Source organism: Zalophus californianus, chromosome X (genome assembly GCF_009762305.2).
Source record: "Zalophus californianus isolate mZalCal1 chromosome X, mZalCal1.pri.v2, whole genome shotgun sequence".
Lineage (NCBI taxonomy): Eukaryota > Metazoa > Chordata > Mammalia > Carnivora > Otariidae > Zalophus > Zalophus californianus.
The window spans coordinates 92,863,515-92,888,906 of NC_045612.1; the positions used below are offsets into that span (position 1 = coordinate 92,863,515).

The 25,392-nt window shown below is 38.2% G+C and overlaps 1 protein-coding gene across 13 annotated transcripts in view; it reads left to right on the forward strand.

Moving 5' to 3' along the window:
• Positions 1-25,392, forward strand: part of CASK (calcium/calmodulin dependent serine protein kinase) — a 357,703-nt gene that overhangs the window by 61,418 nt on the left and 270,893 nt on the right. For 7 of the 13 annotated variants that reach the window (XM_027608009.2, XM_027607997.2, XM_027607996.2 and 4 more), the window contains exon 2: positions 13,922-14,052. In XM_027608009.2, the coding sequence (XP_027463810.1) occupies positions 13,922-14,052 (131 nt within the window). The remainder of the gene's footprint in view (positions 1-13,921; positions 14,053-25,392) is intronic. The other 6 variants (XM_027608005.2, XM_027607998.1, XM_027608001.1 and 3 more) reach the window with 1 other exon arrangement.

Below are 25,392 nucleotides of genomic sequence, written 5' to 3' on the forward strand. Positions count from 1 at the left end.
TATGGGTCTGACGAGTTTAATGGCTACTATTTTCAACTGGCTATATTGGACTTAAAAGAACTGTAACTCATTTCCGAATTTTGAATAGAATGGACCCCGAATACTAGCCAGAACACAAGAGGTTGAAAATGCATTGACTTCCATTTCTGGGACAAGGTGGTTTAGACTCCCTTTTTCCTGCCCCTCCCCTATAAATACAACTATAAATGCCTTCGAAATTATTTAACTGACAGCAATAAAAGGACTCAGAACTGGAAAGAAGGTAGAGTAACAGTACTTGAGGAATGACAATGTGGGGACTTAAGTGGGTTTTCTTTACTTCCCATTTACTCCTGGACTGGGTGCTGGAGAGACCTACTACCCAGATTCACCAAAGGGCATAGAAAACAAAAACAAAAGCCTGTTTTGTCTAGCCCCTTTCCCCAGGCAAGAGGAAGCTCCACAGAGACTTTGTGGGATTCCACACCTGGAGCCCAGTGGGCAGTCTGATCTGCCCACAGCCCCAGCAAGAACGGCAAAGCCTGGAGCCCTGGTGGGCAGTCTGATCTGCCGGCAGCGTCAAAGCCCTGGCTATCTCAGTCCCTCGGCCACAACGTAGGCCCCAGGCCTCTGATCTGCCTACAGTGGCCACAAGAACAAAGGCCAGGCCATGGTAGCAGCAGTCATTTGTTTCCCTGCTGTCCACCCCATGGCAGGAGGAGACCCAGGCCCGGTAGCTTCTGACTGCAGCCCGCGCTCTTTAAGGTTGCCCAGGGAGAGCAAGTGGTCCTGGGAGGCACCCCGCAGATAGCATCAGCACGGTTTGACTGGGAGCCTCCAGCAGCCCTGGAAAGAGGAAGCCGACCAGAACAGCACTGTAAGGGCTCAGAAAACTAAACAACTGTCATTAGAACTGCAGCCCGCAAAAGAACTCAAGAACTTACATACTAAACCTAAACAGGGCGATAGCCTGCTAAAATAGAAGATTTTTTGATCAAGAGTCCAGTAAAGACCACAGCGTCCAAGATATTTATTAAGCACCAGGAAAACCACAATTTGAATGAAAAAAGGCCTTCAGCTGAGGCCAATACCGACTTTGAATCAGATACTGGAATTATTTCATGGGCTTTTGAATTCAGCTGTCATAAAATTGTTCCAGCAGTTGGTTACAAATTTTCTTGAAACAAATGAAAATAAAGATCTCAGCAAAGTAGAGCCAAGAGCATTTCCTAATGAATTGGAATTGGAATATGAAAGAAAGGGATCAAGAATGGCACCATAAGTTTTGGCTAAGCAACTGAAAGGAAATGTGGAGTTGGCCCTCAACTGAGAGCAGGAGAAAGGAGATTGAAAAGCTCAGGAGTTCAGTTTCAGACGCGTTGAGAAATATGCTGGTGCTTTTCTCTTCTTGTCCTCTGTGCTCTATTACATGCCTTATTGATTAAAAGGACGTCCTTATATAAGCACTGAATGATTGATCGATCCCTGGGAAAATAAGCTTTACTGACTTGCATATTCCTTGTTAACATGCAGGGACTGTGCTTTCTTATCTAACTTGAAAAATTCCCCAACTGTTTGAATATTCGATTTTACTGTCTTGCCTAAACAGTTTATATCCATTTATTTTATACTCTTATTTTCTGATTTTTTTCCCCTAAAGCAGTTATTTTCCAGATCATCTCCTTCTTTAGACCTAGAAACTGATTACTACAATTATGATTCAAAACCTATTTTCTGCTGCCCTGCACTGAGCTGGGTAATTAGGTATAAATGCTTATTTCCTTTCTATGCTTTGCCTTTTTGTTAACTGTTTTTTGGTTAAAAGACCAGAGGTTACATTACTGCCTGCTGAATATGCTTATATTAACAATTGTAAAAAGTAAATTACTTTTGGGAGTATTAATAAATAGACATTTAAATTGCATAGTTAAATCTTTTCCATCCTTTACTAAGCAAACAATTGGATTATCTCCCTCTCTGTAAGAATTTAAACAACAATTTGTATGCCCTGTGGGGGTGGGAGAATATTTGTTTCAGAGAAAAGTTTGAAATCTGAATGGCTCACAGCCGTTACAACTTCGTAATCTGCAGTGTGATTATAAATATTAAAATTTAGATCACCAGTCCAACATGCTTTTCAGGGAACACTAATGATTAATAGGTGCAGCAGCGTGGGTGATGGCAGTAGAGGGTGGAGGAGAGAGATGCTGGTTTTCTGACTGCAAAGACTTAGCTGCTGATGCGTAATGTGAATATGGGGCGGGGATGGGGGGGTAAGTATTTTATATGGTGTTTGCCAAACTTGACAGAGAAACTTTTATTCCTTAAGGACTGCACAAGATGCCAATTTGGGAAACCCCAATTTAGAGTGTTAGCTAAATCCATTTTTGTTTCTGTGCTGCTATATAAACTTTGCATAATCCTATCGCAACTAAAATGAATAATAGAGAAAGGAGCGTATTGCTGGCTTTGAGGTTTCTTTCACTAATTTATGTAATTTAAATAAGATAATTTAATTTTATTTAATTCAGAATTAGGCCTAACTTGTTATGGAGATCCATAAAACGTGGTTCTGAGTGGGAAGAGATTAACAGTACTCTACAAAAGTATCACTGAAAAAAAAAATCTATTAATGAAGATAGTAACTTCTGGGCCAAGTAATAGCTAATGGCAGGCAACGTACTGTTACAGGAATAACGGAGCATTTGGAGAACTATGTTAGTGGCATGTTAACAGAACACACTCCTTTTATAAATATGATTTATAATATAACCTCATTCTGCCAGCCTTCCATAATTTTTAGTTTCAGTTTATAAAGACTATAGAGTATGCATGCGGAATTTGGCAATTGTGATATATTTAGTACTAGTTATAAGTAAGTTCACAAACACTAGTAGAAAGTTAGGAGCAAGTTTCCAAAAAGTTTCTCTACTAAATATTTTTTTTGGGTCAGTTTCCGATATATAGTCCCACATTTAGAAAATAACAATGAGAATGTGCAGCTCTTAATTTAAAAAGGAAAATTAGGCTTTTCTCGTGCCTGCCTTGAGAGGAATGGGGAGAATCCCTGTGTTCACGCCTAGGGCAGACGCTGCTAAGCACTTGGTCTTTGTGTCTGTGTTTCTGTAACATACTATGTTCTAAGAGCTTGCCTTTAGCACTTTTTTTTTTCTTCCTGGGCTTCTTGCAGTCTTTCTGAGGGGATGTTTCCAGCAGTTCCTTTCAGAGAGATGGGATTTGTTCATGTTCTCTGGGGCTCTGTCTTCTGTCCTTTTTGGTCTGTACTCTTAAGTAACCTCGTTCACATGAATGACTTAAGTTACCTCCTGTTCGCTCATGCCTCCTTAGGACAGAGATTGAGAACTTAGATCTTGGAGTTCCATATGTCTTGGTTCCAGTCCTGACTCTACCATTCACTGTCTGGCCCTAGACAACCTGTCTTGGCCTCAGTTTTCCTAATCTATAAGATGGGGCTAATAGTTTCTTAGCTGTTATGATAGATAATGTTATACATTACAAGTGAGAGAATCCATGTAAAGTTCTTAGCAGCATGCTTGGCAAATGGTATGCTGTCAATGGTGTTTGGTGTTGTCCTCATCATCTACATGTTGACCCCTTCCTTGAACTTTATATTCCTAATTGTCCTCAATAGATCTCTGCCTGGATAGTTCATGGAAATCAATATTTTGGAAATCAGTATTTTCAAAACACAACCACGTTTCTCCTTTGTCAGTTTTCTATTAGCTCTTTGTCATGTAGCCCCTCTCATTTGATGGTATCGTTATTTACTCAGTAACTGTTGCCAGAAATCTGTAAGTCATTCTTTCATCTGACCCCCAAGCTGATCATTCACTACACTGTCAATTTTTTAAAAAGGTTGATTTATTTATTTGAGAGAGAGAGAGTGCACATGTGAGCACAGGGGGAGGGGCAATAGGAGAGGGAGAGGGTCCCCAGCAGACTCCGAACAGATCACGGAGCCTGACACAGGGCTCGATCCCACAACCCCAAAATCACCACCTGAGCCAAAACCAAGAGTCGGTCTCTCAACTGCACCACCCAGGCACCCCACTACATTGTCAATTTATTTTATCAGTTACCTCTGCTGTATTGGTTTAGGTATTTGTCACCTCATGCTTGGGCTAATGTTGTAGTAACTTCCTAACTGGCCCCCACTCATTCTTCAACCCATCTTCCACTTTTATGCCTTTCTCCCTTTCCATCTACTTCTCACCCTCCAGTTTTTCACACCAACAATACCAAATAGCTTGTAGTATCCAGCACAAACCATGTTTTGACTTGGCTGTAGGCTGTTCCACATGCTTCTACTAATTTCTGGAGTTTTCCCTTTTCCCTTGTTTTGGCCTGAAAAAATGTATTCATCTTTCCAAGCCCTCCTAAGTGTTTCTGTCTCATAGAGGCTTCCTCTGACCACCTTCCTATCCATAGATAATAAATTCTTGGTATTATACTGTTTTAAACTGTTTTTATTCCTTGCTCTATAACATTATACTAAAATCATGTATATATACCTACAGCAGTCTGTTAAGATTAGGTGTTTCCTGAGGACAAGAATTGCTTTATTAATCTTTTGTTTGTTTGTCCTTTGTTTTTGGTGTTTTTTTTTTTTTTTTGGTCTTACTTCCATGGGGGAAAATGAAGTAAATGAATAAAATGTGCAAATATCAATAGAATTTTTTAATGTCAGTGCTTCAATATCCAGTATCTTGAAAGTTCTTTATATATTTGGCTAAAAAGGCCAAAATATGTACAACCAAGTCAGAATTCTTATAGTGGGGTGTGTTTAGTTTACAGTTCTTCATATGTTTTGTTTTTTTTCTTTCCTTCCTCCTTTGTTCTTCTTCCTGTTTCTTATCTGTTAAAATGTTTTTTCTCCTCTTAGCACATCTCCTTGATACGTGCTCCATCATATATGAGCTAACAAAGACTGAGAGTCCATATCCTTCTACTATGGCCCTAACCCTAGCCCTTCAAACACATGCGCTCACACACGCACACAAAAACATATCAAGTTTTCCAGGACTTTGGATTAGCAGGAATTGCTATGTATACTCTGCAGTCAGCCCTCTCATAAAAGTCGTGAATATATCCTGTGTAGATTCAGACCAGAGAACGGTGTGCTACATAAAAATCTAAAGAAAGGTCTACTAAACTTTTCACTGAACTGTCAGGGTTTGTCAGAGGTACTAATTATGCCAGTATAAGTACTGAGTGAGTAAATGTGAGTCTTAACTCTTTGAATTACTCAGCTTTGACAGTTAAGCTAGATTTGTTCTATTAGCTTATTGGAGATCCACTGCCAAATTTTCAAATAAGCCTCCCCTTTCTATTTTCAAGGAACAATCTGAATTATACTGAGCTTAATTCTTCGAGGTGTCAGGTCTTTGATTGTTAACATTTAGGCAACAGTTCCTGAGACTTTGATTTTAATAATTTTCCACCTCATGTGTGTTTCTTTAATAGTAGCTATGATTAGGCAAGCTTTTTTCCTTTGGTTTAGTCACTGTACCAAAAGTAACCTAGCTTAGTGTGTATATGTAAGTGTGTGTGTTGGAGGTGGGAGTGGTCCCAGATGTATTAAAGAGAAAAACAAATGTCAGAACAACATTCCTGTCCTGTCACTGCCAGAAAACTACAGGAAGACAGGGAAAGAATTTCTTGATGGAATGATATGTATGAGCTCTTCTTTAGTAGCAATGACTAACAATGTTGAAATAAGAGGAAAAGACTACTGTTACCTTTATTAAGTATTATTTTTATATGTATTTATGTGTCTGTAGAATGTAGTTCTTAAGACTATTCTTACTGCTAATGTCATTATTATTTTTAGTTTGTTTCCTTTTTACCCACCCACCATTTATTTCCCTCAGCTAACATCAGAACTATATAGAAAGTCATAGGAAAATACAGACTTAGTAAATTGGTAGAGAAATAGCTAGAAGTACCATGATTTTTCAATTTTATATACTTGTGTAAAATTGTGTGGTATGATAAATTTATCAGTGGCTTTGCTCATTCCTAGTTTATTTTTGATCCATTGTTCACCAAATACTTATTGAGGGTCTAATATATACCAGGTATTCATTGAGTTTATATTCTAAAACCATGTAACATAATACTACATATTATAAATATACATTACAGAATACAAATACACACATGTGTATATGTGTGTATGCATATGCACACGTGCGCACACACAGGTGATATTCATTATTTGCAGTAGTTATGTTCTATGAAGTTGCCCCAAACACTGAATGAATGCTGAACCATTGCCCCTTAGGGAAATACGGGGTTAGGCTCCTGTGAGCCTTTGGTCACCTATTCAACTAATCAATACATAACCTGTCTTATGTGTATTTTTGTTTGAAGATACCTTATTTCATATATATTGTTGATTAACATTGAATCATGACTAACAGCTCTGTAATTCATTCTTGAATGAAACTTATCTCACACTCCTGTTTTCTCCTTAAGGCATAGCACAGCCTTCTTGCACTTAGGAATTCTAGACAGCCCTTCAGCATTACCCTTGAAGGCCATTTGAAACAGCGAAATGACGAACAAAAAGCACAAAATGTAAAAAATACACTAAATGGCAAAAAGAACACTTGCTTACCGTATGACAGCTGAAACAAGAAGGCTGAGTGTCACCTTGTTCACCCTTAGCTGGTAAATCCACATCAGGCGACTCAAATATTTCACTGTTAGGCATGTGTTTGTAAATGACTGTGAAAGTGCAGTGGGTATTGATTTTGGGTTACAAACAAGTGTTAGTAAGTGACTTCGTAAATACTCTACAAATAATGAAGATTGTATATCAACTGTGTGTCTGTGTGTGTGTGTAAATATATATATATAAAATAGGAATTTGTTCTTGGTCTTCCCTTCCCCCATCCGTTTCTTTCCTTTTGTTAATTGGTGGTTCTTTTTCTTCATGGTTTTCCTGTATCCTCGTGGTACATTGCATAATTTGTTATAAAGCAGTGAAGCTTCTAGGCCTGTGATATGGACAAGAAGTTCGCACTGTTACAAAGAACATAATTCATATTAACTTTATAATGTTTGAGATATAAACGTTGGTTTTTTTCATTTACATGTATCAAGTCACTTAAAACAATTTGTACAGATATGAAAAAAAACTAAGACCTTTGATTAGCAAGATCTTAGGGATGTACCTCTAAGCCATTAAAAACATTTTTTAAACTAGGAAATACATGTATGGAGGATTGTATAAAGTATGTGTGTGTATTAGAGAATAATAGTGAAATGAAAACTCATGAATCCATCATCCAGGTGATGAAATAGAATATTACTAAGTACCTTTAAAAGCCCTTTGTATGCCCCTTTCCCAAAACAACCTCTCCTCTCCCCCCGCCCCCCGACCAACTGCTCTCCTGGCTTTTATATTAATCATTCCTTTTTAATCATTCCTTTTGGTTTTCTTTTTAGCTTTACCACCTAGGTATGTATGCCTAAACAGATATCCTTTAGTCTTTAAAAACCCTATGACCCAGCAATTGCACTTCTGGGTATTTATCCCAAAGACACAGATGTAGTGAAAAGAAGGGCCATATGCACCCCAATGTTCATAGCAGCAATGTCCACAATAGCCAAACTGTGGAAAGAGCCGAGATGCCCTTCAACAGATGAATGGATAAAGAAGATGTGGTCCACATATACAATGGAATATTATTCAGCCATCAGAAAGGATGAATACCCAACTTTTACATCAACATGGATGGGACTGGAGCAGATTATGCTAAGTGAAATAAGTCAAGCAGAGAAAGTCAATTATCATATGGCTTCATTTATTTGTGGAACATAAGGAACAACATGGAGGACATTAGGAGAAGGGGAAAATGGCCGGGAGGGAATTGGAGGGAGAGATGAACCATGAGAGAATATGGACTCTGAGAGACAAACAGGGTTTTAGAGGGGAGGGGGGAGGGGGGATTGGTTAGCCCGGTGATGGGTATTAAGGAGGGCACGTACTGCATGGAGCACTGGGTGTTATATGAAAACAATGGATCGTGGATCACCACATCAAAAACTGATGATGTATTGTTTGGTGACTAACATAACATAATAAAATTAAAAAAAAAAAACAGTAGTAAGGACACACTTAGAAAGGGCAATATTACCAGTATTGTCTGAAGATTCTCAGGAGGAGAAAAGCTGAACAGAACCTCTTGTTCACAGTCTGGCTTCAGATACCCTGAGAGTGTATAGGAACCCCGTCTGGGAAGTCGGTTGGCAAGGTCCCGCATAAATCCCACGATGCGGGGCTCCTCACAGGCAAGACATCAGTGCTATGGTATGGGGGCTGGTTTTCTGTTCTGCAGGGATATGGTCAGGGGGCTTGGGCTGCTCTGCCTTCTCCTGCTTTCTGGTCCGCTGAGACCTGCATCCAGCTCTCAGGAATATGCCGACTACTGTGGAGCAAAATGACAGTCTTCTGCTAATCCAGGCAGCAGAGAAGAGCAGGAATCTTAACAGCCCCTGGTTAGAAAAAGCAAAACAGAAGAATCTGGGCCCAGCCCAGCCACTCCTCCTTGTTTTGAGGTTAGAAAGGGGGTCCATGGCAGTGGGAATCTTTGACAGCTCACAGTCTGCACTGGTTAACCTTTCCTTGACACCTGGCTGACAGCCTGAGGTCTCCCTCCCTTATACTCCTGAGGGCTCTTTCATCCATCTCCTGTATTGGGTCTCCTCTTTGCTGTCTCTTGACATCCTTTTTTAGTGATCTAGTCTCTTGTCCTGGCAAACATACCTTAAAATAATTTCTTCAGAAAGTATGCATTGCAAGTAATTTATTGAGCTCTTTCATGTCTGAAAATGTCTTTGTGATTACTGATTTTTTTCTGGCTGGATATAGAATTAAAAGTTAGAAATTTCCTCCATGATTTTGAAGATGTTGCTCTGTTGTCTTCTTGCTTTTAGAGTTGGCATTGAGAAATCAGAAGCCATTCCGCTTCCTGATCTTCCAGTGTGAGCCATATGATCCTCCCCTCCCAGCACACCCTTCCCTCCATTTCTAGAAATGGAAAATCTGGCCCACAGTGCTCTTAAGTTCCACGGTGGCATGTGTGGACATGGGTCTTTGATCTATTTTGTCGAGTATTTGGTGGGTCCTTTTAATTTGGGCAACTCATGATTTAAGTTCTAAGAAATTTTCTTGAATGCTTCTCTTGCGTTCTTCCACTCCATTTCTTTTGTTCCTTTAGCTTTACTTTCTGGGGCATTTCCTCAACATTATCTTCTAGCCCTTTTATTGAGTTTTAAATTTCTTAAGGTATTTCTTTTTCAAGAGCCCTTTTTTAATTTTCTGAAAGTTCTGTTTTTGTTTCATAGTTATAATAGCTTTCTGGAGATATGGTAGTTTGAAGGGTTTGGTGGTTGTTTTTTTTTTTTTTCCTTGTTTAGTCTTCTTCCTTTAGGTTGCTCTTTCTGTTTTGTGATCTCTCCCTTCCAAATTACATACTGTTCTCCAGATACCTCGGGAGCTTGGCGGTCTGCTCTTGAGTAGGAATAGAGCAGTGGTTCTCAATTGGAGCCTATTTTGCCCCCCCAGGGGACATATGACAACGTCTGGAGACGTTTTTTGGCTGTCAAAACGGGATCAGGGGTGCTGCCCGGATTGCTGTTAAGCATCCTACAATGCAGAGGACATCCTCACACAACGATGAACTATCCAGGCCAAAATGTCAGTAGTGCTGTGGTTGGAAATCCCGCAGTAGAGGGATTGAAGGCTGATTGAGAGCTCTGAACTTGTGGGCGGAGCTCGTTGAGCAGTTCAAGTCCTTATCTATAGGTCTTTCCTTCTGGCCTGGTCATATACACAACAGAAAATCTCCTGCCTGAAGAATAAAGATCTAGCTTCTAACGTACCCCCTGTTAAGAGGGAAAGGAGTGGGGCTGTCTGTATTCAGTTTTGTGTGTGATCACTCAATCCCCTAGCTTTCCATTTACTAGTACCCACTTCCTCAACTGCCTTGTGCCCCCAGTTCTCAGACCCTATGTTTTACCCTCTCTAGAGCAGATCTGTGATAGAACGACAGTAGGGCAGTTGCACAGTGAGATGGAGTATGGGTGTGGAGGGGACCTAGGACTCTTAACTGCTTCTCTAGAGATTTCATTCAAACCTGCTCTTTTAGCCCCACCCTCTTAACCTCTAGTTCCAGGGTTTTCTGGTGCTGCCAGTTTGAGTGTCTTGAGGATTCTGGAGTGTATATGGGTTTGGTTTATGAACTTTCCTTATTTTCTCTTTGCACTTCAGCTTTCCTGACTCTGGTAAGTCAGTTACCAGTACTCCATCTGCTTTTTTGCTTCCCAAATTTGACTATTACTGTTGTCTCCTCTAGTGTCTCCTAGTCCTTTTTAAAAAGTGATAGCCCCTTTGGTATCGTTGTAGTGGAGTCTGGGGAGGAAAATAAATGAGATGCATTGTGTTAAATCTGTTATCCTGGAAACCAACATACTACTATATTCTAGCCTGATTTCAGCCTTAATTCTAGTCTCCTTTTTTGATATGTTTACTTTTGGTATCAAAATTGTTCATTTCCAGGGCGCCTGGGTGGCTCATTCGGTTAAGCATCCAGACTCTTGATTTCAGCACAGGTCATGATCCTCAGGGCCCTGGGATCCGAGCCCCATGTCAGGCTCCCCACTCAGCAGGGAGTCTGCTTGAGGATTCTGTCCCTCTCTCTCTGCCCCTCCTCTCTTTCTCTCTAAAAGAATAAATAAATAAATAAATATTTTTTTTTTATTGCTCATTGCCTAGACTTAACCTTTTTCACATAAATGAAAACCAGAGGAGGGGACTCTGTGACTGCATAGACGCAGCTGCATTTTTTTCAAAACCTTAGGGCGTGGTACAGCAATATTTATTCATTTACAACATATTCTGGTTTCATTGACCTTTTACTTAAAAACAGAATTCTGTGAGCCACCACCTGCCTCAAATGGAACCTTGTGCCACAATCCTAATCAAAATTCATTATTCTAAAAGAGTTGAACAACGAACTTCTATTTTATCAAATCTGAAATGCTATCAATTATCTTATTTCATTTTGATTAACATGCTGGCGAGAATTAGTAGAAATATGAGAAAGATAATAGCTTATGATGATGGCTTACAACTGTCTGTCAATATTATCCGCCACATAAATACTCAAGAATCAGCTGTACCATAGACTAAAAAAAAAAATGTGAGGATGAAATTTCAAGCATGGAAGAGTTTCGGCCAGATGAATGACCAGACTTAGGCCTCCTGAATTTTTGCTGTTCCTTAAAATATCATTCAAATATAATTAATAAGTATAAAACATTTACTGTATTACACACACTTTATTACACCCTCTTTTTTTTTTAAAGATTTTGTTTATTTGAGAGAGAGAGCACAAGCAGAGGGAAGGGGCAGAGGAGAGGGAGAAGCAGACTCCCCTCTGAGCAGGGAGCCTAATATGGGGCTCCATCCAGGACCCCGGGATCATGACCTGAGCTGAAGGCAGATGCTTAACCAATTGAGCCACCTAAGTGCCCATATACCCTCTCTTCTTAAGATGGGAAACCAAGCCAGAGTATTTCATTGCCTGCCCATCTTCAACCTATCAACCAAATATAGGTACTCAAATCCTGCTAAAATTACAGACACTCTATAACTGTTCAAATTTTTATCAGTTTCCACTGAGTTTCTGGTTGATGGATTAAATCATAAGAAAAACTTAAAAGTATATTTCAGTGTCTTTTTTGTGTACTAAATTTGATTCACTTCTCCTAACTCCTGGGTGCCATTGAGGGACAGACCCTTGAAATGCTTTACTTTTTGACCTGTCTTCAGGTCATCAGTAGTTCATAAATAAACTCATTTTCCTTGCCTCACATTATAGAATTAGCCTAAAGAATTGAGGATTGGGTTTGATTTTTATTCATAGACTTAAATGCTTTTTTTCCCCCCTCCAAATTCCCTTTTCTCTCCTTTTTCTGTAGGTGTCTTCATTTTACTATTACTAAAAGGGCAGGGAGAGAAGCTATGCTTTTCTTGCCTACCTTTCATCAAACAGGAAAAAGTAAAAAATTGACTCTGGTCCACAAATAATCCCACATACAGATCTTGGAAAATTTCCAAAAAGATATAGTGAATTGAAGCACACTACACAAATGTATATATAAATAGAATCCCAAGGGTTTAAGTGTGGACAAAAACCAGTTACATTAAGCATTTCCTGAAATTGCTTGCTGTTGTCAGGATAAGTAGTCACAACTAAGACATCCAGATTGAGAATGAAAACATTTGTGGGAGTCCTGCCTCACTTTGTTATATTGTCTTCTCTTAGAGCAAAATCTTTGAGCAGTTTGGAGTGGTTATCGAAAAGGTCCTCTTTCTTCAGAGTTCTGAAAGGCACATTATTACCATTTTTTTTCCTTCCAGTTGAGCTTTGTTAGGTTGCTTGAAGAGAGAGATTTGAGGCTGTGGTGTAATTGATGTCCAGAGGATGGCATGGTGAAATCAACTAATTCATATGATGTTAGAGAAATGTTTAAGTCTGGGTTAGATTATATTCTTTGTCCCCTAATTGAGAGAAAGACAAACTTCTTTAAGGCAAGCGGGATCACAGGTGCCCCAATGTAAATGAAGAATTTATCTGCTGATTGACCACGGGCATCCACATGTACTGTTTTTACCTGTAAAAGCTAAATAACGAGGGTGTTATTTTTCCTGAGGGGGGTGGATACACATGTATATACCTGTACATGTATTTAATGACTTAAACTATAATCGCCTTCAGATAAATTGCTATAGTATATTGCTGTTGTATTCTGTATTCAGTAGTCAAATCAAGCATGTACATGTACAAATCAATCTTTGGATTATCTTTGGTTCAGATACTTATAACTATTAATCACAAGGAACTGTGTGTGCCCACGTGTGTGTGTATGTAATGCATGGGCCCAGGCATTGGTGTTTTATCAATCATCACAGCTGATTCAATTGTATGGCCAATATTGAGAGCCACCAATTTAGGGAGAGAGCTGGATGACTCAAATGAGTACACCAGTGGCTCTCCTGGTAGAAAGTACTTCCTTTCCTACGGCAATTTAGAACAATTCTAATTTGAAGTTTAAGGAAGATAGATTTCTCTGTAACTTCTTGTGAGACCAGAGAGGTTGTTGGAGGCAAAGTCATGCAGGGTTTCTCTTTGTGAAGTGCCTCTTTGAGTCTTTTGGCTAGATTTTACTGGGGTGTATTTTCCTATTTGGGAATTATTTATGTGTTTCAGTTCCTAACCAAATATATGCATTGAAAATACCTTCTTTCTCTGGGATTTTGAACAGAAACATAAGATCAGATTTTCATTTTTAAAACATGACTCCAAGAATGAGTGGGAGAAACAAGTTCTTCAGTAGTCCTGGTAGAAGATGGTAGTAGCTTAGACCTAGGGTATGATACATGGAGAGAGGTGGACAGGATTGAGAGAGATTTGAGGGAAGGTCGGTAGGACTTGTTAGTGAAGATTGGACAGGTGGTGGGTAAGGTGAGAGGGGAAGGGGTCAAGAATGACTTAAGTTTCTGCTTCAAAAGATAAAAGCTACGTGTGTACTACCACTGTGATTTCTTACTTTAAGATGTTGATAATATATGTAGAATATTACAAAAATTATTTGCCTTGAATATAAGAATACTAGTTAGAATTTTCAGAAGTCATTTTGAAATGCAAATTTGTTTTCTCTTCTGGTTTAATAACTTTACCGTACGACTTATTTACCTCATGAATTATAGAAAAATATGTTCAAAATTATAGTACTTAAATTTGATCTTAAACTATAGCTATAGTAGACAATGAAACATCAGTAAGATGTTGATGGGGACGTTAATTAAAAACAATGAATTAAACTTGGCCTTTTTTTTTTTTTAAAGGGGTCCCTTCAGTGTTGTACGACGATGTATCAACAGAGAAACTGGGCAACAATTTGCTGTAAAAATTGTTGATGTAGCCAAGTTCACATCAAGTCCAGGGTTAAGTACAGAAGGTAAGAGATGGATTTCAAGTAAGTTATTTGATGTCTGGCTTTATTTCATCTCCAAAATCCATTTATCAACCTAACTTTCATCTGGGGATGGGGAAGTGGTGGGTATAATGTAGTGGGAAATGGGTGGAGACAGTTTAAATTCCATTCTAGTTTGTCAATTCTAGAACATAGTATTTGAAAGATAGCTAGAGTAATTTACAGTTACAGAACCACGTGAGATTACTCTAGGTCTATGGTTTTTGACTAGAAGAAAGTGAAATCTGGATATATATTTTTGTAGGGTCTAATTTTGAGTCCTGTGGTACGGAAGACGGAATGAGATGGGAAGAGAGGGAGGGGAAATAATGGCAAAGATACAGTAATTGCAGGTTCAAAAGAAACTAAGATGAATTCCCTCCAAATCCATAACTTACCACCTTGAAGATTATGGTTAATAGGACTAAAAGACTCCTATATCACATTTGGCTTAAGTCACTTAGAGTGTATATGTGAAAATTTGAAAGATCAGTAGGTTATGACATGCAGGACTTAAGCTTTGGTTTTAAGACCTTGATATGGTTAATCATGTTTATATGTAAACGTTTTTAAACAGTAGGTAAGCATTTTAAAGTTACTTATTTTTTATACAGTTTAACTCCTAGCTTCACATAGCCACAGTTCGCATGTGCTCCTATTTCAGCTGGCACAACTGATTATATTTATTTTTCTAATTCGCCTGTCTTCTAAATTCAGGCTTTTTAACAGTCCAAGAACAATGCAGTTGATAGTTGAAGTTGGAAAAGCTAAGGCAGAGTAGCCGATTTATATTTTATCCAGTTATCCTAACTTTGGAAAGTAGAAACCCACATACCGTGAGCTCCAAGTTAATCTGTTTCTGTAGATCTTTTTTCAGGATCATTGCTTTTAAATACCTTTTTAACCCTTTGAATTATTATAATCCATATACTGATTATAGAAGATTCTTAGAAGCTGTAACTCACAAGAAGCACTAATTTTTTTAAAGTGCTTTAATCCTTAAAATGTTATGGCAAGGGGCGCCTGGGTGGCTCAGTCATTAAGCGTCTGCCTTTGGCTCAGGTCATGATCCCAGCGTCCTGGGATCGAGCCCCGTGTCGGGCTCCCTGCTCGGCGGGAAGCCTGCTTCTCCCTCTCCTGCTCCCCCCGCTTGTGTTCCCTCTCTCGCTGTCTCTCTCTCTCTGTCAAATAAATAATTAAAATCTTTTAAAAAAATGTTACAGCAAGATTCAGGGGTTTTAGATCTCATGGTTTCATTCTCTGGAATTGGCTGTTATTACTTTTTAATATAAATTATTTTATAAATTTAGCAGAATTTAAAATTTACTTCCAAGCAGACTTTGCAGCTTAATTATGTTTCCTAAAATTTAACTGGATTTAAGTTTAATATACTGTATTTGATTTTCTGTACCTCAGTTGTTAACTAATAAAACCTTCCTGGGTCTTGAACATAGTTTATTAAACCTGTAGATGTGTTGAATCTTTATTTCTCTTAAATGTTCTGTTACTGTTGATGAACTTAGTAAGAGTCTAGTTTAAAATCACAAGTCTAAATCAGTTACTCAGTATACTAATTTTTGTATTGATTTAGCTCATTGTTATACCTAATTCTGAATCTCTCCAGGCTAAAGACATTTTTTTAAATATTTATTTATTTGACAGACAGAGAGACAGTGAGAGAGGGAACACAAGCAGAAGGAGTGGGAGAGGGAGAAGCAGGCCTCCTGCCGAGGAGGGAGCCTGATGTGGGGCTCAATCCCAGGACCCCGGGACCATGACCTGAGCCAAAGGCAGCCACCCAACTGACTGAGCCACCCAGGCGCCCCTAAAGACATTTTTAGGGAGGCAATTGATTACTTTCTCAGTTTGCTGAGGTTGTTTATTGACAGATTTTTTTCAGCAAGGGATCTCTGGCGCTATAGACTCAGACTGCCAGGCTGAACCTCTTTTTTTTTTTTTTATTGTCACCTAGTTAGGGAGTCAAATGCCAAACTTAATAAAAAGGAGGTGGGGGGAGATGGGGAGGGTTGGCATGTAGTCCATGTGCCTGAGTTTGTCTTGTCTTTACCTAATATACGGGAGACTGTCACTGAAATTGTAGTTCATTCCTTCATTGTTTTGGCATTGCTTTTGCTATATAAAAGTCTTCAAGTCCTATTCTGAAGACAAGGCCAGGTCATTTCATTTATCCGATATGGTAGGGCCACAACCTATAGATATTAAATGATACCAGTTGAATTCTCTGTATTACTCATGACTTTATCTGGTTTTGATAAGAGTCCATGATTACTCAAATGAAAATGTGCCACTTGTCCTTTATATTTATGGCACCAAAATGTAGTTTTACCATCTTCTTTAAACAGTGACCAAGAAGCAAATTCAAAATTCCATCTCCATTACCCCCCCACCTTTCCTTCCTTCTCCCCTCCCTCCCTTCCCTCCCTCCCCTCCTTTCCTTCCCTTCCTTTCCTTTCCCTTCCTTCATGCCTCCTTCCCTCCCCCTCTCCCTCCCTCCCTTCCTTCCTTCCGATGGTGTTCCCATATCCTCTTATTGCTCATGTTCACACTATCTTACTTTAACTTGGACACATCTTAAGATATATATAATAAATATTTTATTTATATAAAACCTCTGACTAATTTCCCCTTCCCAGTGTCTTTTAACTCCTTTCCAGTCACTGAAGGCAAAACATCTTATCCCTTTTGCCCTTCCAGTCCATTTACAAACTGTTAGGGCCCAAAAATGACCTCATTCATGGCTAAGTGTAGGAGATGCTATATTAAGAAGAAACATATTTTGAAGTGAAGTTTAACATAATAAAAAGGAATCCATAAGTTTAAATATCTAGAAATAGCTGTATTTACTGTTACATTCTCTTCTAATTAAGCCTGTCTCTCAAGCAACACATAATATTCTTTATTCTTTTTCCATTTTTTAAAATTTATTTTATTTAAATTTTACTTAACATAGAGTGCAGTATTGGTTTCCGGAGTAGAATTCAGTGATTCATCACTTCCATTTTATTTTTCAATTTTTGTCTTTGTGGTTTGTTTGACCTTGTCATTGCCTCAATATTTTTTCCTGTTTTAGTGCATTTGTATTCAAATACATTATTGAGTAAAACTGGTTTTGTAAAGGGTCACTTGAGGTCCTAACATACGCTCTTTACTTGGACAGATCATTATAATACAAAGACAGACAAAAAGAGCACCTACTTTTAAGAGGTTTACAGTTAGTCTTCAACCATTGTTTCTAACATTGTTTTATAAGAACATGTAATAAATTCTAAATACATAATTTACAGATTAGCTTTTGAAATGAAATACTATATATTAGTTGGAGCCCACTTGTATGTTTTAATATTTTAAATTCTTCATGCTCCACTGAAGATGTAACTATTTGAATATCTGTTTTCTATTTTTCCCATTAAAATCATAATTTTTTTTCAGTAGGCGTTCTTAATTTACAGGTTATGGGGTATCCAAGAACCCCTTAAATTGTAAGCTCAGTTACAGATACATGTTCATTTTCCTAGGAAGAAAGTCCATAGCTTTTATTAGATTCCTAAAAAGGCATATTATCCCTAACTGGTTCAGTTTCTTCTTTCACATGTATGAAAAAATGAAATTGATGCTTGTGAACATGAGATGAATAATGTTTTTATTAAATGAAAGCTGGCTGAATTTATATTAGGATATTACTTCTGATCAGAGGATATTTTCATATGTACATACACAGCCTCCATTAATGAAATTCCTTGATGAATATCTTAAAACTTTTAATTAATACACATTTTATCTCTTATATTTATATCTCTTTATCTCTGCTAAACCACTGATTAAATTTGACCTTTTTTGTTTTGAAAATAGGTATCAAAATTAGGCAAATTGTTACAAGGAAATTTTAAGGAAGGTAAGATATATAGAATTGGAAACTGAATTGACAGTTCTGAGACCTTGAAGGAACTCAGTTGTTTATGGTTCAATTTTAAATGTTCAAAATGGCAGCTTTTATTTTGGAAGAATATTGTCTTCTAGAAAGAATATAGATTGGGTTCCAATTTACCTAGTCTCTAAGAATATCTCATTCTAAAAGTCCCAGATAGCAGATGATGTCAGCAGATTGGAGGAGTAAGGACCTTTGACAATTCTCCTCTCCATAAAAGTGAGGGGAAAACTGGCAAAAACAGAATCAACTTTTTCAGAACTCTGGAAATTAACCAAAGGTTTGCAGTTATGCAGGAAGAATTTATTCAGGAAAAACCACTGATTCTTGCTAAGAACAGTGAGCTTTGTGGCATTTTAACTTGCCCCATTCCTACCCCCCTCTCTCCAGTTCCATGGTAACCTTGAAAACAAAGAGTTCACAATCATGATGAAAACCAGGAGCCTGGCAGCCACCAAAGGAGGCAGAACTGGGATGGAACTCCTTGAAAGCCTCATGCCCATGAAATTGTCATTATCTGACCTGTCTGGTAGTTTCCTGGAAGGGACCCACTTGCAAGGCTTGTCTTTATTTGGTCTGATTCAGAGATTGCCTACTGCAAAATACCTTTTGCCTGGGGGCATTTGTTGAAAATTTTTAGAGGCAGTTTAACTTCACAGCTGCCTGAAGTCGTAGAGTAACAGTTGGGGCAAACAAAAATCTAACCTAAAAGCTTAAAAAGAAAAAGTGGGTAGTGAGAGGTCTATAGGGGCTCTGAAAAAACAACAAACGTTATTTGTGGGAATCAAGAAGGCCATGCACACGCTCAGAAAAGACCTAATGAGACCTTAAGCTCTCAACTCTAGCCAACTTTGAGGCTGTGCCAATAGGAATTGAATGCTAAGGCAGAGTTGTCAACTCCCTGAGTGTTGAAGGTATGCCCCAATACATACACAGCCCCTGCCTGAGCAACAACCAAACTAACCAAGCAGAGACTTAGTGGCCACACTCAACAAAGAATGCAGACTTTACAGAATTCATTCCAAAACCTTATCAAACAAATAAGAACAAAACCTGCCACAGTAACAGCAAACCCTAGAGGAAGGGAGATTCTAACTTCCAGAGTTGACACATTATTTAAAACATCTAGTTTTCAACAACAAAAAAATTGAGACATACAAAGAAACAAAGTGGGGCTTATTAATGGGGAAAAAAGCAATCAATAGAAATTATCCCTGAGCAGACTGAATTGTTGGACTTACTAGAAAAAGTTTATTTTTTTAAAAAAGATTTTATTTATTTGACAGAGAGTGAAAGAGCACAAGCTGGGGAAGCAGCAGAGGGAGAGGGAGAGGGAGAGGGAGAAGCAGGCTCCCCACTGAGCAGGGAGCCAGATGCCAGGCTTGATCCCAGACCCTGGGATCATGACCTGAGCTTACGGCAGACACTTAACCAACTGAGTCATCCAGGCGCCCCTAGAAAAAGAGTTTAAATCAGCTATTTTAAATGTGTTCAAAGAAATAAAACTGTCTAAAAAACTAAAGGAGAATATGAGAATAATCACACCAAATAGAAACTATCAATAAAGAGAAATTATAAAAAGAGAGCCAAATAGGAATTCTGGAGTGGGGAAAAGTACAATAAACAAAGACAGTTATACTGGAGGGACTCAATGGAAGATTTGAGCAGACAGCAAAGAGTTAGCAGTCTTGAGGATAGGTCCATTAAGACTATTTAGGTTGAGGAACAGAGAGAAAAAAAGATTGAGCAAAATGAACAGAGCCTCAGAGACCTGTAGGGTACAATCAAGCACATGAACATATGTATAACTAGAGTCCCAGGAGGAGAGAAAGGGATAGAATATTTGAAGAAATAATGGCCAAAAATTTCTCAAATGTGATGAAAAATCTAAATCTACACATCCAAAAAACCCAAGAAAATCCAACTCCAAGTAGGGTGAACTCAAAGTATATTGCAGAATCAAACTGTCAAAAGCACAGAAGTAACTCATCGTGTACAAGGGAACTTTAATGAGATTAATAGACTTCTTGTCAGAAACCATGGAGACCAGAAGACAAGAGGGTAACTTATTCAAAATGATGAAAGAAAAAGATTGCCTACCAAGAATTCCATATCCAGGAAAATGATACCTCAAAAATGAAGGTTAAAGACCTGAGATAAACAAAACAGAAAATTCATCACTAGCAAACCTGGCCTACAAGAAATAGTAAAAGTAGTCCTTTAGGCTCAAAAGAAAACACTAGATAGTAACAAACTACAAGAAGAAATAGAGCACCAGTGAAGGTAATTGCATATATAAATATGAAAGACAGCACAAATGTATTTTTGATTGCAACTTTTTTCTCTTGATTTAAGAGATAACTGCTTAAAGCAACCAAGAACAAAGTTGGTGGACTGACATTACTCCAGTACTTCATTTAAAGTTACAGTAATCAAGACAGTGTAGTATTTGTGAAAGAAAAAACAAACAGATCAGTAGAAAAGAGAGACCAGAAATCCATCCACACAAATATGGCCAGCTGATCTTTAAGTAGCAAAGGCAATGGAGAAAGGATGGTCTTTTCAACAAGTGGTTCTAGTACAACTGGACATCCACATGCAAAAAAAAAAAAAAATGGATGTAGACATAGACCTTACTTTTTTTTTTTCCCAGAAAAGTTTACTCAAAATGCTTTTCTTCTCAGAATGGGGGAACAAGGCAAGACTGTTCATTCTCAACATTCTTATTCCGCCTAGTGTTGGGATCCATCACAATAAGCCAGGGAAAGGAAATATAAGCATATAGGTTGGAAAGGAAGAAATTAAACTTTTTATTTGTAGATGACACAAAAGCCTATTTACAAAATCCCAAGGATCTATAATAACAGAACTTCCAGAACTACTGAGTTCATCAACGATATAAGATGAACATACCAAAACCAATTATATTTCTGTTTTTTCTCTATGCTTGGCAAGGAACACCTGGAAACCACAGTTAAAAACATCACGCTATTTGCAATGGCCCAAAACAAAATGAAATTCTTAGGTATAAATCCCATGAAATATCTATGAGCCTTGTAAAAACTATAAACCTCTGATGAAAGAACTCAACAGTCTAAGTAAATGGAGAGATGTACTCTCTTCATGGATTGGATGACTCAACAAAGTAAAGATGTCATTTTTTTCCCAGATCTATCTTATCGGTTTGCTCCAATTCCAGTTAAATTCCTAGGAAGATTTGTTGTGGGTATGGAAAGCTTATCCTAGATTATATATGGAAAGGCAAAAGAACAAGAATAGAGAAAACAATTTTGAAAAGCTGTAATCAAGTGGGAGAAATCATTCTACCCCATTTGTTAAGATTTATAGGAATTAATACAGTGTGGTACTGGCAGAGGACTAGACCACGATCAGTGGAACAGGTTAGATTGCTCAGAAGTAGCCTTATACAAGGACAGCCAACTGATTTCTGACAAAGCTTCAAATCCAATTCAATGTGGAAAGAAGAATTTTTTTTAAAAACATTTTATTTATTTTAGAGAGCGAGTGGGGCGAGGAGCAGAGGGAAAGGGAGGGGGAAAGAATCTCAAGCAGACTCCCCACTGAGCAGGAGCCCGATGTGGGCCTCAATCTCACAACCCTGAGATCATGACCTGAACCAAAACCAAGAGTCCAATGCCTAACTGACTGAACCACCCAGGTGCCACAAGAATAGTGTTTTTTAACCAATGGTAATAGAGCAATTGGACATCCATAGGCCAAAAATTGAACCTCGGTCTAAATCTAACATTTTATATAAAAATTACCTCCAAGCATATCATAGATTTGAAGGTAAAACATAAAGCTATGTAACTTTTAAAAGAAAACATACCAGAAAATCATCAGGACCTAGGGTATGGAGTTCTTAGAGGTGACACCAAATGTACAATCTAAAGATAATGAGAGAAAATCCAACAGTAAAATAAATAAGTAAATAAATAAGAGAAAATCCAACAGTAAAATAAATAAATAAATATTTTCTAAAAATCCAGCTACCCAGTGGATAAAAAACATGAACATTTTCCAAAAAAGGATTATACAAGTTTGTACAAAGCATGTGCAAATATTGTTCAACATCCTTAGTTATTAGGGAAATATAAATTTAAACCACAACAAGATATTAGTACACAACTATCAGAACAGCTGTAATAAAAAATAACACTTTGTTTTCACAAAAATGTGGAGAAACTGGATCTTTTATACATTGCTGATGGGAATATACAGGATAAAGTCACTCTAGAAAATAGTCTAGCAGTTTCTTTGAAAAACTAAACATAGAGTTGCCAAACAATTCAGCATTTGTACTCCAGGGAAATGTACATCTCAGAGAAAGGAAAACCTATGTTCACATGAAGACCTGCAAGCAAGTTTTCATAGCAGTTCTATTTGAAATGGGTAAAATTTAGAAAGAACTAAAATGTCCTCCAGTGGATAAATGGTTAAACAAATTGGGTTACATGCATACCATGGAATAACTATGCAGCAAAAAAACAAAACAAAAAACACAAAACCTGTTGATGCATGCAACTACTTGGGTAGATCTCAAGGGAGTTATGCTATGTTAAAAAAATCTTTCTGAAAGATCATATACCATATGATTTCCTTTATATAAGTTTTAAAGTAATAAAATTATAGAACTGGACAACAGATTAGTGATTGTCAGGTATTAGGGATCACAAAGTTCTTGTGAGGAGCATGAGAGAAGGGGAGGTAGGTATAACTCCAAAGGGATTGTTGTGGGGGATCTTTGTGAACAGTCCTGTACCTATGTTGTGATAGTGACTACATGAACTTATACATGGTGATAAAATTGAATAGCTCTACATACACACAAGTCCATGTGAAACTGGTGAAATCTGAATAAGGTCTGTTGATTGTACCACAGTCTCCTGGCGTTGACCTTGTACTATAGTAAGTTACATAAGGTGTTACCATCAGGGGTCCTGGGGAGGAAAAAATTTCCGATACCCTCAAGATTTCTTCCAGTTGGCCTGAGAATTAAATTGACATGAGACAGATTAACAGGAGAATATCAAATTTAATTATGTATGTACAGGAAATCTACATAAACATGAGATTTCAAAGACAGGCAAAATGAGGTATATATGACATTCTGGACTTAAGGAAAAAGGGGTATGAATCTGGAACTTCAAAGGGAAGGAAGGCAATTTATAGGAAGAATGGAAGGAGTAAATGTTTGGTAAACAAATGTTTGCTGGGCCATCCAGAAACAGTGGAACATAACATAGAGAGGACTTTGATCAAACAGGCTTTGCTAGGTTGCTGTCTACTGCACCTAGTTCATATTATACTGTAGTTATCTATGATAATAGCTCTCTCCTGGAGCTGGTTCTCTCATTTTTTTTTTTTAGACCATTTAGGGAGAAGGCAAAAAAATAAATAAAACAAACTTGTTAAGTCTTTTGTTTCTTAAAAATAATCAGCCTAGGAGCGCCTGGGTGGCTGAGTTAGTTAAGTGTCTGCCTTCATCTCAGGTCATGATCCCAGGGTCCTGGAATCAAGTCCCACTTCGGGCTCCTTGCTCAGCAGGGAGCCTGCTTCTCCCTCTCCCTGTGCTGCTCCCCCTGCTTGTACTCTCTCTCTCTCTCTGTCAAATAAATTTTTTTAAAGATTTTTTATTTATTTATTTGAGAGAGAGAATGAGAGATAGAGAGCACGAGAGGGAAGAGGGTCAGAGGGAGAAGCAGACTCCCCGCTGAGCAGGGAGCCCGATGTGGGACTCGATCCCGGGACTCCAGGATCATGACCTGAGCTGAAGGCAGTTGCCCAACCAACTGAGCCACCCAGGTGCCCAAATAAATAAATTTTTTTAAAAAGTCTTAAAAAAGGGACGCCTGGGTGGCTCAGTCGGTTAAGCGTCTGCCTTCGGCTTAGGTCATGATCCCAGGGTCCTGGGATGGAGTCCCGCATCAGGTTCCTTGCTCAGCAGGGAGCCTGCTTCTCCCTCTGCCTGCCCCTCCCCCTGCTTGCGCACACTCTCTCTCTCTGACGAATAAATAAAATCCTTTTAAAAAAAGGTAAAAAAAATAACCAGCTTAAGAGAATATAAATGACATAAAATAATCTCCAAACTTTATTGTTATTTACAAGTGCTTTAACCAACTAAGCCATAGAGCTACCTCAACCTTTATTGTTATTTAAATGAAAAAAGAGAAATCACAATATAATATTCTGTATTATGTTAAATAGAAACCTGCACAAAGAACTAGAAGGATCCATATCAATATGCTAAGAGTGGTTACTTCTAGAAACCACCTAAATGTCCAGGGGAAAAAATGATCTCCAGGATATTTTCTTTTTTAAAGCAAGCAGCCTAAAATAATCCACATGCCAAAGAAACACTTTTTGGGGTAGCAAATTTTGCTCCTCTACATGGGAAACTGATTTGAGGGTATGCAGAATCTCTCTGTGCTATTTTTGTACTTTCTGTTAATGTACAATTATTTTAAAATAAATAACTTTTAAAAAATTTCCTCCTAATCCGGGCGCCTGGGTGGCTCAGTCAGTTAAGCATCTGCCTTCAGCTCAAGTCATGATCCCAGGGTCCTGGGATCAAGTCCCACATCGGGCTCCTTGCTCAGCAGGGAGCCTGCTTCTCCCTCTGCCTTCCACTCCCCCTGCTCATGCTCTCTCTCTGTCAAATAAATAAATAAAATCTTTTAAAAAAATTTCCTCCTAATCAGTGCACTCATCCACAAAATGGATAATTAGCCCATAAAGATTTGGGCATATAGGCGAAAACATTTTAACTTCAGGTTTTGGTTTCTAAATAATCCAAATTGTTCTGTATAGGCAAACTCTGACTCATGTAACTGATAGCATAATCAAAAACTGTCACTTGTTTTCCTCAGGAAACATGAATATGTAATAGATTTAATTTACATAGTGAATTTATGTTCGTTATGTGGAATAATTACTGGTCTAGTTAATAAATCTCCATCTCTTCCTTTTGCATGCAGAAAGCATTTGCCAAAACCGTTTCTTTGCTGTTGCATTTTCTTTTTTTTTTTTAAAGATTTTATTTATTTATTTATTTGACAGAGAGAGACAGTGAGAGCAGGAACACAAGCAGGGGGAGTGGGAGAGGGAGAAGCAGGCTTCCCGCTGAGCAGGGAACCCAATGTGGGACTCCATCCCAGGACCCTGGGATCATGACCTGAGCCGAAGGCAGACGCTTAACGACTGAGCCACCCAGGCGCCCTGCTGTTGCATTTTCTTAAGGTCACTGTTTCTTCCACTGTGGTTTGCAATTGAAATGGTTAGAAATAGTCTAGCGAATTCCAAGAGATTAAAGCTTATACTTCTGTTTTATTTTGTCATATAAAATACCATAAAATAGGATTCTTGAGCAGTTTGAT